Here is a 14,813-nt window from a genome sequence, read left to right as displayed (position 1 = left end):
AAAAAAATGACTTTCTTTCTGGCACCGCCGACAGTGGATTCCCGAATACCGGGAGAGAGATGTAGTAATGCCTTCTGCTACATTGAAAATGGAGCCCCTCTTCGTGGAATAACACCCGAAAGGGAGAAAGCCTACCACGAGCTCGATGTAATGGGAGAAAAATCTGTTCCTATTGGATCACCCGTGTACTGTGATAGTACCCCATGTTGTAATGCTACTGTTGAATTCAGCTGCTACTCGGCATTTTACCACGGCTAGAATGACAGGTTATGAGGTGATTCTTCTCTCTCGATTCAACTGTACGTACAAAAGATCTCCGGCCATTAATCCAGCTACTTCTGTTCCGTTACCATCTGCACAGCAGGATGGGAATGACCATGACTCTCCCCTGGCAGTGGAAGCCACGACTACTCCCCGACCAGATCGGAGAGCAACCCTATTGATAAACCTGATTTAGTTCTTTTCACAGACGGCTCTTTGCACGGCACAAGAGATGATCTGTTACTGGCAGAGTTTGCTACAGTAACTCCCCACGAGGCAGCAGAAGCTTACGCCTTGACAATAGGGACATCAGCGCAGGCGGCAGGACTCTGCCGTTACCCGAGCTTGCTTGCGTTTTGGCCCCAGGAAAAGCTGCCGATGTTCATTCCGACTCACGTTATGCGTTTGGGATAGCACATGACTGGGCAATTGTGGAAAAACAGAGGATTTATCACCTCGTCAGGGAAAGCGAATAAACACGGCTCCTTCGTACTGAACCTTTTAGAAGCTATACAATTGCCACAGAGTTTAGTAATAATTAAGTGTGAGGCACACAACTCAGCCGAGAATGAGGTCTCCAAAGGGAATCGGTTTTCAGACGTGGTAGCAAAACAGGTGGTCAGTGAGAATCTGTGCTAGAAAACCCACGAATTGAATCGGGAGGGAAGGAGCTCCCTGTGTGTATTGACGTTCAGCAGTTGCCGGAATCTTGCCTCACAGCAAGGGAAATGTGCCCGCATAGTTTATTTTTGCTCGCCGATATCCGATATTTCAGAAAACATGACCCATGTGTTAGAATACATAACCCAGTTGCGAGATGGAACGCATAGACTGAACTCTCAGGCCCCTCCAGAAGGCTGGGATTTCTTTAGCTGATCTTAAGTCAGTGTTAGGAGAGGGAATATTTTCTGGGTTGCAGCCCCACTTTTCCGGCCTCATTACCCTGGTCTGCTCAGCGGTGGTAGTTCATTGTCTCATACAACTATGCGTTCCCTGGGTCTGTGCCCGCACAAAGTCAAAGTCAGGGGAGACGGTAGCATTACTCTATGCACAATCTCACATCACGGAAGAGGATAGCCTCGATGAAGAAGAATATTGTACTTATATTCCCGATGCCACAGGAAACATAACTGATTTAGGCTAGCACATTATGGAGAAGGTTAAGGAGATTAGGAAGGTGGGAGAACAACTGGAAAATGTTAACAGTGGAGGATCTTGGCTACACTGCATCTGTTCTCAAGGTGAAGCCTAGTGCTCCGAGGCTTCAGAGATCTCCTTCGTCCAGAAAGGTGACTTCCTCTTGCAAAAGTGGTCGCTCTGATACACATTTCCTTCATTTCCCACATATCTGCTTTCATTGTCCCACTCCCCAGACAGAACAGTACAGCAATAACATTTCTTCAGTCCTCACCTTCCACCTCAGCATGTTCCACATCCAATACGTTAGTGTTTGCCATTTCCGCCAACACCAATGTGAACCCATCACCAATCATACCTTCTACAAAACTGCCACTCTGGCCTCAGTTCTAAGTTCCACTAGGGCCACTCCTTGTGTCTTGCTGGTCTCTTCTCATCCACATGTTCCTCCCTGCTCTGGTGCTCTGGTATGTAACCAGAGCAGGTGCAACACCTGCACCTTCACCTACCCCCTCACCACCATCCAGTGATGTAAACAGCCCTTCCAGGTGTCACACTGGTTCCCCTGCACTTCTTCCAACCAGGTCTACCGCAATCAGGCCAAATACAAATCTGAGGAACTCACTCTGTCCACAGCAATCACCTTGCACTTCCAGTTACGTTTCCTCCTGCAGCCACACCAATCTGTCTGAGCTTGCGCTTCTCCATGCTGTGGAGAGACGTAAATTGCGAGAACAACTGCTCACATTTTGCTTTGTTAGATTACAACACAATGGTATGAACACCAAATTTCTGAGTTTCAGGCTCCCCGCACGGCAGTGTTCTTCTCCCTCACACACGCCACCTTTTACAGGCTCCCCTCCCCTCCTCATCTCATCATGGTTCCATCTGCACATCTCCCCTTCCCTGCTGGGCCCACCTATCACCGACCTGCCTCAGTCACACCCTCCCTGGTGCTGCCACATCTTTCTGCTTCCCCTCAGTCCCGATGTAAGATCTCAACAAGAAATAGAAGCAGGGTGTTTGCCGTTCAGACCCAGCATGGCTGCTTCACCATTTACTAAACTGATCACTAATATTTAAACTCATTGAGACTATTCCGTACAAATGAGTCCCTTATATTATATTTAAAAAACATCCTAAGAGCTGCAGTTCTTTGGGTGAAAACCCCTTGATAAAGAGAGGAGGCACAGGAGAATGGCCAAGCCAGTTCAAACTGACAGAAGAATGACAGTAACTCAAATAATTATGTGTTATTACAGTAATATACCCGCCCCCCACACACACTTTTATTCTGGCTTCAGCCCTAATTCTTTGAGTGGTGATGAAGGGCCTCAAGCAAAAATGTCTGCCCAGTTATCGCCAGAGATGCTGCCTGACCTGCTGCAGTTTGTGCGTGTTACTTGTACTCCAAGATCTTTGTTCTGCAACATTCCCCAATGCCTCTTCGTTCACTGTGAAAATCCTACCTGGATGTTACTTTCCAAAAAGCGACTCCTCACACTTAACAATATTAAACTCCGTTTGCCATTCTGCAGCCCATTTCCTCAACTGTTCAAGATTCCCCCCTTCTAATTTCAGATAACCATTTTCATTGTCCACTATACCGCCTGTCTTACTAACAAGCTTACTAACAATGCCTTATACATTCTTGTACAAATCATTGACATAGATGAAAAAAAGCAATGGACCCAGCACTGACCCCCAAGGCACGGCATTGGCCATGAGCCTTCGGTTCAAGAAACAGACTTCACCATCACTCTCTGCTTCCTACCATCAAGACTATTGTGTGTCCAACTAGCCAGCTCTTCCTGGATTCCAGAGCAGCCTACCGTGCAGAACCTTATCAAAGGCCTTACTACAATCCATATGCACTCAGTGACCACTATAATAGGAACCTCCTGTACTTAATAAAGTGGCTACTGAATGTCTTTTGTTGCCGTATCCCATCCATTTCAAGGCTCAACTTGCCCATTCAGAGATGTTCTTCTGCACACCACTTTGTAACATTTGAGTTACCGTCACTTTCCTGTCAGCTTGAACCAATCTGGCCATTCTCCTCTGACCTCTCTCATCAACAAGCCCACAGAACTGCCACTCACTGGATTTTTTTTTTCATTTTTCACACCATTATCTGTAAACTCTAGAGTTTATTGTGCAGGAAAATCCCAGGAGATCAGCAGTTTCTGAAATACTCAAGCCACCCTATCTAACACCAGCAATCATTCCATAGTCAAGGTAATGTAGATCATGCTTTTATGCCTGGAGATGATTAGATATTTGCATTAATGCACAATAGTACCTAAAGTGGCCACTGACAGGCCAACATCGGATTCCTTTTTTTGAACAAATTATGTTGCTAATGCGGCAGAACATGTAATGATTGGAATATGAAAGTATTTCAAAGCTGGCATGATTATAAGGCATTATTGCCTGAGCAGAATCTTCTTCTTTCATCCTGTAGGCACACATTGTCTGAACAAAGAAGCAGTATAGCACAGAACAGGCCCTTCAGCCCACAATGTTGTGCCGACCTTATTCCCTGCCTGGCTGTAAGAGCAACTCTTCACGTTTGTGCAGCATAAATGGAAATAAACACTGACCATTGAAACAGTATATCAATGTCAAAGTCAAGTTTGCTGTCATATACACAAGTGCATGGGCACCCAGGAGCAATGAAAAAAAACATTGGCAGCAGCATCATAGGCACTACATCAAGTAAGCAACAACCACAAGAAAAAATATAATAATTATAAATTACACATATTTTTTATGATAAAGAACAGAATTGGAACAAATGTAAAGTGGTTATGTGGCTAAAATGTAGTGACTAGCGTTCAGTGGAGGGTTATGTGGGGGATGGGGAAGGTTTGAATGATCTTAGAGTAAGTTAAAAGGTCAGCACATCATGAGCCAAAAGGCCTGGGCTGTCCATAATGTTCTCTGTTATATGATTTAAGGTCAATCTCAAGAGCCCAGGAATATAAACTGGACTAAACCACAATTAGTCTGAGAGGATACTCGCAATATTAATGTGAGATGATCTTCACAACTTACATTTGATAGGATGCCTCTTTGAAACTGAAACATTCTTGGACTTGTAAAATTTCACCTAACATGCTGAAGCAGCAATATATTGGAAATGTGAATCAATCTTGATTAGCTGCCGTGGTTCTTTGTAGAAGGTAAATGAAGTTAGGCCTTTATTGTGAGGTGGATGCAGTATGCATAAGTACTTATTGTAGCTGGACAGGGCTTTGGCAGAACCGAAAAATAGAGCTCGGGTCAGCTCATTGGAACTTCAATGTGCCTTGTTGGACAGACTGAACTCAAGAATCATGAGGTAAACTGCAAATAGGTCCTTAGGATCATATCATCCATACCCAAGTTGGTCTCCTATTCCTGCTAAACCTTTCCTGTCTACATGCCTGACCTGATGTGTTATGTCTTCCCCACCAACGGGCCACAGTCAATATGGATAAGCAGCATCATCTCAGCCATGATAGAGGCTTAGGTACAATACTACCAGGTTTAGGGACTGTTATTACTCTTCCACCAATAGACTTCAGAAAAAGCATGGATAGCTTCACTCACCTCAAATCTGAACTGATTCCACAACCTATGAACTCATTTTCAAGCACACTATAACTAATGTTCTCGATATTATTGATTCATGTACTTTATTTATTTATTATTTTGTACAGGTATTTGCAGTTTTTCTTTTGCATATTGTTTGGTTGTCAATCTTTGTGTGTAGTTTTTCATTGGCTGTGATGTTTCTCGTTCTTCTACGGTAATGCCAAACAGAAAATGAATCACAGGATAGTACATACTTACTTTGAAAATAAATTTACTTTGAACTTTGAGCAATTATTCTAAACACTACTGTTCCATCAGCTGACCCTCAGCCCTCTACTCTACTCCCTGTACACTCTTGACTGTGTGCTCAGATTCTGCTCTAACTCCCAAAACAAGTTCCCAGATGATACCACCATATTGGGTACCACCATGATACCACCATGTCTCAAATAGGACCATAAGACATAGGAGCAGAATAAGGCCATTCAGCCCATCGAGTCTGCTCCACCATTCCATCATGGCTGATCCTGAATTCCACTCAACCCCATACACTTGCCTTCTCGTCATATCTTTGATGCCGACCGATCAGGAAACAATCAACTTCCGCCTTAAATAAATCCATGGACTTGGCTCCCACCACAGTCCGTGGCAGAGCATTCCACAGATTCACCACTCTGGCTAAAAAAATTACTCCCTGCCTTTGTTCTAAAAGGTAAACCCCCATATTTGAGGCTATGCCATCTAGTTCTGGATACACCCGCCATAGGAAAATTCCTACCCACATCCACCTTATCCAGTCCTTTCAACATTCAGTAGTTTTCAATGAGATCCCCCAGCATTCTTCCAAATTCTACTGAGTGCAGGCCCAAGAGTACAGGACTGAAGTACAAAGCTTACTAAGACACATAAAATGCTAGAGAAACTAAAAAGGTTAGGTAGCATTCATGGAAAAGAGTAATCAGTCGACTTTTCCGGCCAAGACCCTTCATCCAGACTGGTAGCTTAAAACATGCTGTCATGACACAACATTTCCCTTACTGTCAGCAAAACAAAATATCTGGTCATGGACTTCAGGTAGGGTGCATATCTCCTGTGTAAATCAACAGTGTTTAAGTTGGGAGAGTCGAGAACTTACAGCTGCTCAGAGTGAGTATCAGCAGTAGCCTCCCCTCGTCCAAACGCGTAGACGCCACGATCAAGACAGCTCATCAACGCCTCTATTTCCTCAGGCTGCTGAGGAAATATGGCATGTCCCCGATGCCCTTAACCATTTTTTATCGCTGATAAGAAGATAGGAAGTATTCTATCTGGATGAGAATGGGTTGGAGTTGTGGATACAGCTCAGTATATCACGGAAACCAGCTTCCCCTTCATTGACTTCGTCTATAGCTCTCCCTGGCTCGGTAAAGCAGTGAGGACAATCAAAGACCTCGCCCACCCCGACATTTCTCTCTTCTCCCTTCCTCTATCGGGCAGGAGATGCAAAAGCCTGAGACACGAACTATCAGGCTCAAGGGCCACTGCTGCCCGCTGTTACATGACTATTGAATGGTTGCCTGGAACGATGAGATGGTCTCTCGGCCTCGCAATCTCAAACGAGAAAAATCTACAGGTGCTGGAAATCCAAGCAACACACACGAAATGCTGGAGGACCTAAGCAAGCCAGGCAGCATCTGTGGGAAAAAGCACAGTCGATGTTTCGGGCCATAACCTTTCGAAGGGTATTTTTTATATAGAATATTTAGTGAGCGGCAGTTCCGCGGGCGATAACGCCATCTTGATAAAGACGGCTTCAAGCTGACAGAAAAGCGACAGTACCTCAAATAACCACGCGTTACAACAGTGGTGTGCAGAACAGCATCTTCGAACGCTCAAGCCGAACCGTAAAGTGGAGAAACCACCGAACTACAGCAGCAGAAGACCAAGGACATATATCCAGAGGTGGCTCTGATTTAGTCTCGTTCCTGAACACAAAATCTGTACTGACTTTCCCAGCGCAATACTAAACTCGTAGTGCAACTTTATTTCATTCATTCAACACTCCCGACATCCTACAACTAACACCATCCTACATATTTTTATGGATGTAGGAGGGCACCGGGGTCACAGAGCGCAAACTCCACACACTCACAGCTCCGGGGGTCGGGATCGAACCAACGTTCAGGAGCCGTCGGCTCGGGCGGCAGTTCTACGAATTGTCGCGGTGGTCGGCCTTCGTAACGGCGATTAACTTAGTTCCTGGTTGGGTCTAAAGCCACCCAGTCCCGCCAGGGCGGGTACAGGTGCCAAAAAGGTCAGACTAAGTGCACTGAAATCTCCACCCCTCTTCCTCCTCCTCCTCCATGTCCTCCGACCTATCCTGACCCCCATCGCTGATCCTCGGTGGAATTCGCCCCACTCCCAGCCTTTCCGCAGTACAACTGTTCTTCCCGGGTGGTGGGAGTGAACGGTGCGGCAAAAGCGATCGTCGCGGCGAGCCAAGGCCGACTGTTGCTTCCTGCAGCTCGAACATGGCTTCCGCAGCCAAGGCCGACACTCTTGCCGAGGCTTTAAACTGTTCCATCTGCCTTGATCTGTTTGCCGAGCCGGTTTCTCTGTCGTGTGGGCACAACTTCTGCCACACGTGCATCACCGAGTTCTGGCGGAACAAGGAGATAAACTCCTGCCCGGAGTGCGGAGAGGTCCTCCCAGAAACGACCCTCAGGATCAACCGGGCCTTGGCGAGCCTAGCCGAGAAAGCAAGAAAATCCACCCCGAGCTCGAAAAGGGCCGAAGGCATACTGTGTAAGCAACATCAGGAAGATGTAATGCTCTTCTGTGACGATGACAACGAGTTAATCTGTCTGAAATGTGTAGCAGCGCCCGAACATGGAGACCACCGTTTCATGTCCATTAATGAAGCTGTTGAAACTTACAAGGTAAACAAAAAAATTATCAGATTTTATTTTTTTCATCGGTGTTTGCAGGCAAATGTTCATCTCCTGAGTTCTTATTTTATTGCAATCCTAGGACCAGATGAAATCATCCTTAGAGACCCTCACAGCCAAGCAAGCAGGGATTGTTGAAATGGAGTGGCAGCAGAGACTGAAGATCTCCAGAATTAAGGTAAGCTTTCCTATGTTAACTTTACCCATGTTTTCGATGTTATGTTGCCTTTCTTGCAAAATGAAAGGTTGATTCGGGCACCAGTGGATTAGCAAAATGACAGATGTTGGAATGCAGTGGTAACACCCAGGCTTCTGAAAAGGGTAGCTGAATGGATTATGGAGGCATCAGTAATGACTTTTCAAGAATTACTAGATTCAGGAATGGTTGCAGAGGACTGGAAAATTGCAAATGTCACCCCACTCTGGGAGACAGAAGAAAGGAAACTGTAGGCCAGTTAGCCTAAGTTCAGTGATTGGGAAGATGTTGCAGTTTATTATTAAGTAAGAGGTTTTGTTGTACTTGCAGGCCGAAGTCAGGAGAAATCTTGCCTGACAAATTTGTTGGCAATCTTTGAGGAAACAGCAGGCAAGATAGACAGAAGAGAGTCAGCGGATGTTGTTTACTTGGACTTTCAGAAGGCCTTTCACAGGTGCTGCATATGCAGCTGCTTAACAAGATGAAAAAAAAAACCATTGGTATTACAGTAAATGTACTAGCATGGATATACTGTAATATTGACTGATTGACAGGGAATAAAGGGAATGGAAATAAATCTTCCCTGATTGGTTGCCAGTGACTAGTGGTGTTCCAAAGGGTTGGTATTGGTTATGCTTCTTTTAGCATTACCTAACGATGATGTAGATTATGGAATTGATGGCTTTGTGCCTAAGTTGGTGGATGATATGTTATAAAGGATGGTGGAGGGGCAAGCATTGTTGAAGAAGCAGGGAGTTTACCGAAGGACTTCTATGGATTAGGAGAATGGGCAAAGAAGTTGCAGATGGAAGACAGTATAGGGAAGTGTATGGCCGTGCACTTTGGTAGGAGTAAAGACTTCTAAATGGGGAGCAAATTCAGAAATCAGAGGTGCACAGGGACTTGGGAGTCCTAATGCAGGAATCCCTGAAGGTTAACTTGTCGGTTGAGTTGGTTGTAAGGAAGGCAAATATTACGTTAGCATTCATTCTCAGAGGACTAGAACATGACAGTAAGGATGTGATGCTGAGACTTTATAAAGCATGGGTCAGGCCACACCTGGAGTATTTTGAGCAGCTTTTGTACCTTAGCTAAGAAAGGATGTGTCAGCGTTGGAGAGGATCCAGAGGAGTTTCACAGTATGGTCCAGGGGATCAAATGGTTAATGTATGAGGAACATTTGTTAACTTTAGACCAGTACTCCACTTGAGTTCAGAAGAATGAGGGAGAATCTCATTCACACCTATCAAATATTGAAAGGCCCAGATAGATTGGATGTGGAGAGAAAGTTTCCAACAGAGAGGGAGTCCAGATCCAGAGGGCATAGGCTCAGAATACTAGAACATCCCTTTAGAACAGACATAAGGATGAATTTCTTTAGCCAGAAGATGGGGAATCTGTGGAAATTATTGCCATTGATGGCTGTAGAGGCCGCACTACATTTAAAGCAAAGATTGAGAGATTCTTGATTAGTTGAGGTGTCAAATGTTACAGGGAGATTGCATGACATTTGGATTGGGAGGAAAAAGAAATCAGCCATGATGACATGATGCCGAGTAGACTCAATGTGATAAAAGGCCAAATTCTGCTAATATATCTTATGTCTTAGGATAATTAGTTTGTTATTGTCACGGGTAAGGAGATACAGTGAAAAGGTTTTGTAAACACACCATCTAGACAGTAAGTTCATCAAGGAAGCACAAGGAAAAATAAACAGATGAAATATATAGAGCTACATTTCAAGAGATATTGCCATGAAGGTAGACAAATAAATATAAGGGCAAGATGAGATAGCTTGAGAGATCATGAGCTCTTCTTTGTCATATACTGGGGTCCAGTTAAGAGTCTTAAAACAAAGGCAAAGAATCCGTCCTAGAGCCTAGTGGCATGTGTCCTCAAACATTTGTATCTTCTCCCTGCTGGGAGGGGCAAGAAGAGAGTACGACCAGGGTGGGAAGGATGTGAAGATTTTGGAGAGGGTGCGGAGGAGATTTACCAGGGTGCTGCCTGGATTAGAGAGCATGTCTTATGAGGAAAGGTTGAGCAAGCTAGGGTTTTCTCTCTGGAGAGGAGGAATTGACTTGAAGGTTGAGTGAGCTAGGGTTTTCTCTCTGGAGAAGAGGAATTGACTTGAAGGTTGAGTGAGCTAGGGTTTTCTCTCTGGAGAGGAGGAATTGACTTGAAGGTTGAGTGAGCTAGGGTTTTCTCTCTGGAGAGGAGGAATTGACTTGAAGGTTGAGTGAGCTAGGGTTTTCTCTCTGGAGAGGAGGAATTGAAGGTTGAGTGAGCTAGGGTTTTCTCTCTGGAGAGGAGGAATTGACTTGATAGAGATGTACAAGATGATCAGAGGCATAGATCAGGTGGACAGCCAGAGACACTTTTCCCAGGGATAGAAACGGCTGATAACACGATGCATAATTTTAAGATGATTGGGGAGGATGTCAAAGGAAAACGTCTTACACAGAGTGTGGTGAGTTTGTGGAAAGGACTGCTAGGGAAGGTGGTAGAGACAGGAACATTGAAGACACTCTTAGGTAGGCACACAGATGGAAGAAAAATGGAGGTCTACGTGGGAAGGAAGAGTTGGATTGATCTTGGAGTAGATTAAAGGATTGGCACAACATCATGGGCTGAATGGCCTGTACAGTGCTGTACATTTGGGCTTTAGTTGCTGAGATGCAAGTGTATATATTGTCAATTATGCATGAAGAGTTTTTTTTATTTGAACCTAGATTCCCATTGACCCAGACCTGCTTCACAGTATCTGTCTTAGCTGTTTTTAAAATAGTTCCACGGTTTAGAAGCCTTGGTTGCTGGCATACTATAACCAATTACAGGTTAACACAGGATCTAATAATTACTGATTATCCTTTATTGTTCTCCCTGCTTCCAGAATTCTGTTACTACTCCTTTTAAGAAATCCTCACATTCGTAGACACACAAGTCTCACTCTGAAATCGTACATCATTTATAATTCTCCACGTCTCATCTCACAGGAACAGTCCCTCAAACTGCAGAGCAACATCAAAAACGAGTACGCAAAAATGCACCGAATTCTCAGTGAGAAAGAGCAACGTTTAATCAGGGAGCTCAAGAAACAAGAGGAGAACTTTCTGGAAATGATGGGGCTGAATCTTCAAGAAATCCAAGACTACTTAAGTACCGTTGATGTGAAAGTATCAAAGTTAAACCAAAGGATGTATGTGAGAGACGGTATGGCACTTCTGAAGGTGAGGGATTAGTTTCATTTAAGATTCTGACAAACTATGCACATTGACGGAGTGAAGTCTGAGATGCTTAAGCCCATCATTGCTACTGGGGCATAGGCTGCTGACAGCAGCTTCCAGAGTCCTCTGTCCTGGGTCAGTTTTATCTGTCCACAGGTGTAGCCCATCATTGAAAATCCTTCCTGTCTCAGGCATGAGGTCCTCAGAGCTTCTGCTGGTGTTTCTGTAGCTCTTGGTTGTCACGGGGATGGTGTTGGTATCCCCAAGCCCAAAGCTCCTCCTTCATCAGCCAGGCTTAGGAGTGTCCATGGAGGAGTCGATGTCTAGATCAGTGCAACACTTTCCTGAGCCATCAAAAGTCATCTAAACCAGTCAGTTGCTTCTACAGTCTGTATGCTCTGGAACAGGTAGGGACAGGTTGTGGCCACTTCCATTCTCCTAACCTGTCTAAGTCTTTTTGCAGCTTTCCTGTTTCCTCAACGCTACCTGCCCATCCACCAATTGACTCCCAACATCTTCCTAAACACTGAGGTCAGGCTAAATGATCTATAATTCCCTTTCTGCTGCCTTCCTCCTTTATAAAAAAAGTGGAGTGACATTTGCCATTTTCCAATCCTTTGGCACCATACCAGAGCCCAATAATTTTTGAAAGATTATTACTAATGCCTCCACAATCTTTATCGCTACCTTTTCAGAATCCTAAGATGCAGTTCATCTGGTCTGGGTGACTTATGTTCCCTTAGGTCTTTCAGCTTTTTGAGCACCTTCTCTCTTGTAATAGTAACTGTACTCACTTCTCTTCCCTCACACCCTTAAATATAGAAACATAGAAAATAGGTGCAGGAGTAGGCCATTCAGCCCTTTAGCCTGCACCGCCATTCAGTATGATCATGGCTGATCATCCAACTCAGAACCCTGTTTTTAAAAGGCCATATCTAAATTCCTCTTAAATATAGCCAATGAACCGGCCTCAACTGTTTCCTGTGGCAGAGAATTCCAGAGATTCACCACTCTCTGTGTGAAGAAGTTTTTCTTCATCTCGATTCTAAAAGGTTTCCCCTTTATCCTTAAACTGTGACCCCCTCGTTTTGGACTTCCCCAACATCGGAAACAATCATCCTGCATCTAGCCTGTCCAATCCCTTTAGAATTTTATACGTTTCAATAAGATTCCCCCCTCAATCTTCTAAATTCCAGTGAGTATAAGCCTAGTCGATCCAGTCTTTCTTCATATGAAAGTCCTGCCATCCCAGGAATCAATCTGGTGAACCTTCTGTGTACTGGCATACTACATCTGGCACACTGCTAGTGTCTTCCACAGTGAAGACTGATGCAAAATACTCATTAAGTTAATCTGCCCATTTCCTTGGCACCCATTATTATTTCTCCAACCTCATTTTCTAGCAGTCCTATATCCTCTCTCATTTCTCTTTTATTTTTTCATACTTGAAAAAGCTTTTAATATCCAGTTTGATAGTGTTTGCTAGCTTGCTTTCATATTTCATCTCTTCCCTTCTAACGACTCTTTTAGTTGCTCCCTGTAGGTTTTTAAAAGCTTCCCAGTCCTCATTATTCCTGCTAATTTTTGCTTTGTTGTATGCCCTCCTTTTTGCTTTTACATTTCCCTTGTCAGCCACAGTTCTATTAATTTTGCCATTTGATGATTTCTTCACTTTTGGAATACACATGTCCTGCACCTTCCTCATTTTTCCCAGAAACTCACGCCATTGCTGCTCTGCTGTCATCCCTGCCAGCATCTCCTTCCAATTTAATTTGGCCTGATCCCCTCTCGTACCACCGTAATTTCCTTTACTCCACTAAAATACTGCTATGTCAGAATTTACTTTCTGCCTATCAAGTGTCAATGATGGGGGAGGGGAGCCTTGCTTGCCTCAATCTCTTTAGGAAGTGGAGGCGCTGCTGTGCCTTCTTGTTCAGGGAGGTCATGTTAAGGGACCAGGTGAGGTCATCCAGGATGTGAACTCCCAGGAACTTGTGCACTGAACTCTCTCGATGGAGGAGCCATCCTAACTGTCTTTTTACCCAGCCTAACAGTCTTTGTTCTTGTACTGTGGAACCTTCTGTCTGATGGCAAGGGGTCAAAGAGTGAGAATGATGGGAAAGCTCCTCGTCGATGCTGAGGTGCATCCCGTGCTTCCTCCATAATACCCTGCTTGGAAGTAAATCAGATTTTACTGCATCGAAGCCAGTCATTCACCCTGAGCATCTGGGCAGCTCAACAGTCAGCAAATAGCTTTACAGCACCATCAGGGTACAATTCACACAGTCTGTAAGGAGTTTGTATGTTCTCCCCATGAATGCATGGGATCCTCTATGTGCTACAGTTTCTTTCCAAAGACATTTACTTTGGGTGAATAAGTTATGGGTATGCATCTGCAGCTTTTCTCGTGTTTATGGGCGTGCAGAACTGTGGCAGCACTTGCAGGCTGCCCTAGCATGTTCCTCACTGATTTGATTTGACACAACACATTTCACTGTATGTTTTGATGGAAAAGTCACAAATAAAGCTGATCTTTATCCAATGTCCATCTTCTTGTTCCACCCATCACCCTTCAGCCTAAGCTTCCCTTTACTCTGATCTTCATCAATAGCTGACTGGTCTTTGCCCTTACAGTCACTGGATGTCTTCATCACAACTGGATAATGTAGTCACAAGTTTAAAGAGATTAGCTTTATTGGTCACATCTACATTAAAGCATACAGTCAGATGTGTCATTTTGCGTTAACGACCAACACAGTGCTGGAGCAGCCATCAAGTATCGCCCGGTCTCTGGTGCCAACGTAACATGCCGTAACTCACTAACCCTAACCCATATATCTTTGGAATATGGGAGGAAAACAGAGCACCCAAAAGAAACTCTTGCAGTCACGGCTAGGATTCCTTATGGAGAGCAGCGGTACTGGAACTCCAGTCGGTGGATTGCTGGCACTGTGAAGTGATTGTGTTAACTGTCTATTAGTTCCTGTCTCACGTCCCACTATCCCAGATACTCTCATATTGTCTGACCCTTGTTGCACTGCCTCAGACACTCTCACATCATTTGACCATTGGTCCACTCTCTCAGACATTCTCACATCGCTTGACCCTTGGTCCACTCTCTCAGACACTCTCACATGGTTTGACTCTTGGTCCACTCTCTCAGATACTCTCACATGGTTTGACCCTTGGTCCACTCTCTCAGACACTCTCACATTGCTTGACCCTTGGTCCACTTTCAGACACTCTCACATGGTTTGACTCTTGGTCCACTCTCTCAGACACTCTCACATGGTTTGACCCTTGGTCCACTCTCTCAGACACTCTCACATGGTTTGACCCTTGGTCCACTCTCTCAGACACTCTCACATCGTTTGACCCTTGACCCAAGTTCCAGAAGAGAAAGTGTCAGCATTATAATCAGTTTATTTCATCATCAGATTCAGTAATTCCTAGCATTCTGTGGGGGTTGCCAGGGAGAGATTATTT

General features: G+C 44.6%; 1 protein-coding gene across 1 annotated transcript in view; it reads left to right on the top strand.

The window, feature by feature from the left end:
- Window positions 1–6,937: 6,937 nt before the first annotated feature.
- The window catches only part of LOC132394832 (uncharacterized), a 42,492-nt gene continuing 34,616 nt past the window's right edge, over window positions 6,938–14,813 (top strand). The window contains exons 1-3 of the mRNA XM_059971236.1: window positions 6,938–7,895; window positions 7,987–8,082; window positions 11,097–11,330. Coding sequence (XP_059827219.1) covers window positions 7,488–7,895; window positions 7,987–8,082; window positions 11,097–11,330 — 738 coding nt within the window. The 5' untranslated portion in view covers window positions 6,938–7,487. The remainder of the gene's footprint in view (window positions 7,896–7,986; window positions 8,083–11,096; window positions 11,331–14,813) is intronic.

This window comes from Hypanus sabinus, chromosome 5 (genome assembly GCF_030144855.1).
Source record: "Hypanus sabinus isolate sHypSab1 chromosome 5, sHypSab1.hap1, whole genome shotgun sequence".
NCBI classification, from domain to species: Eukaryota; Metazoa; Chordata; class Chondrichthyes; order Myliobatiformes; family Dasyatidae; genus Hypanus; species Hypanus sabinus.
This window is presented reverse-complemented; position numbering and strand designations above follow the sequence as displayed.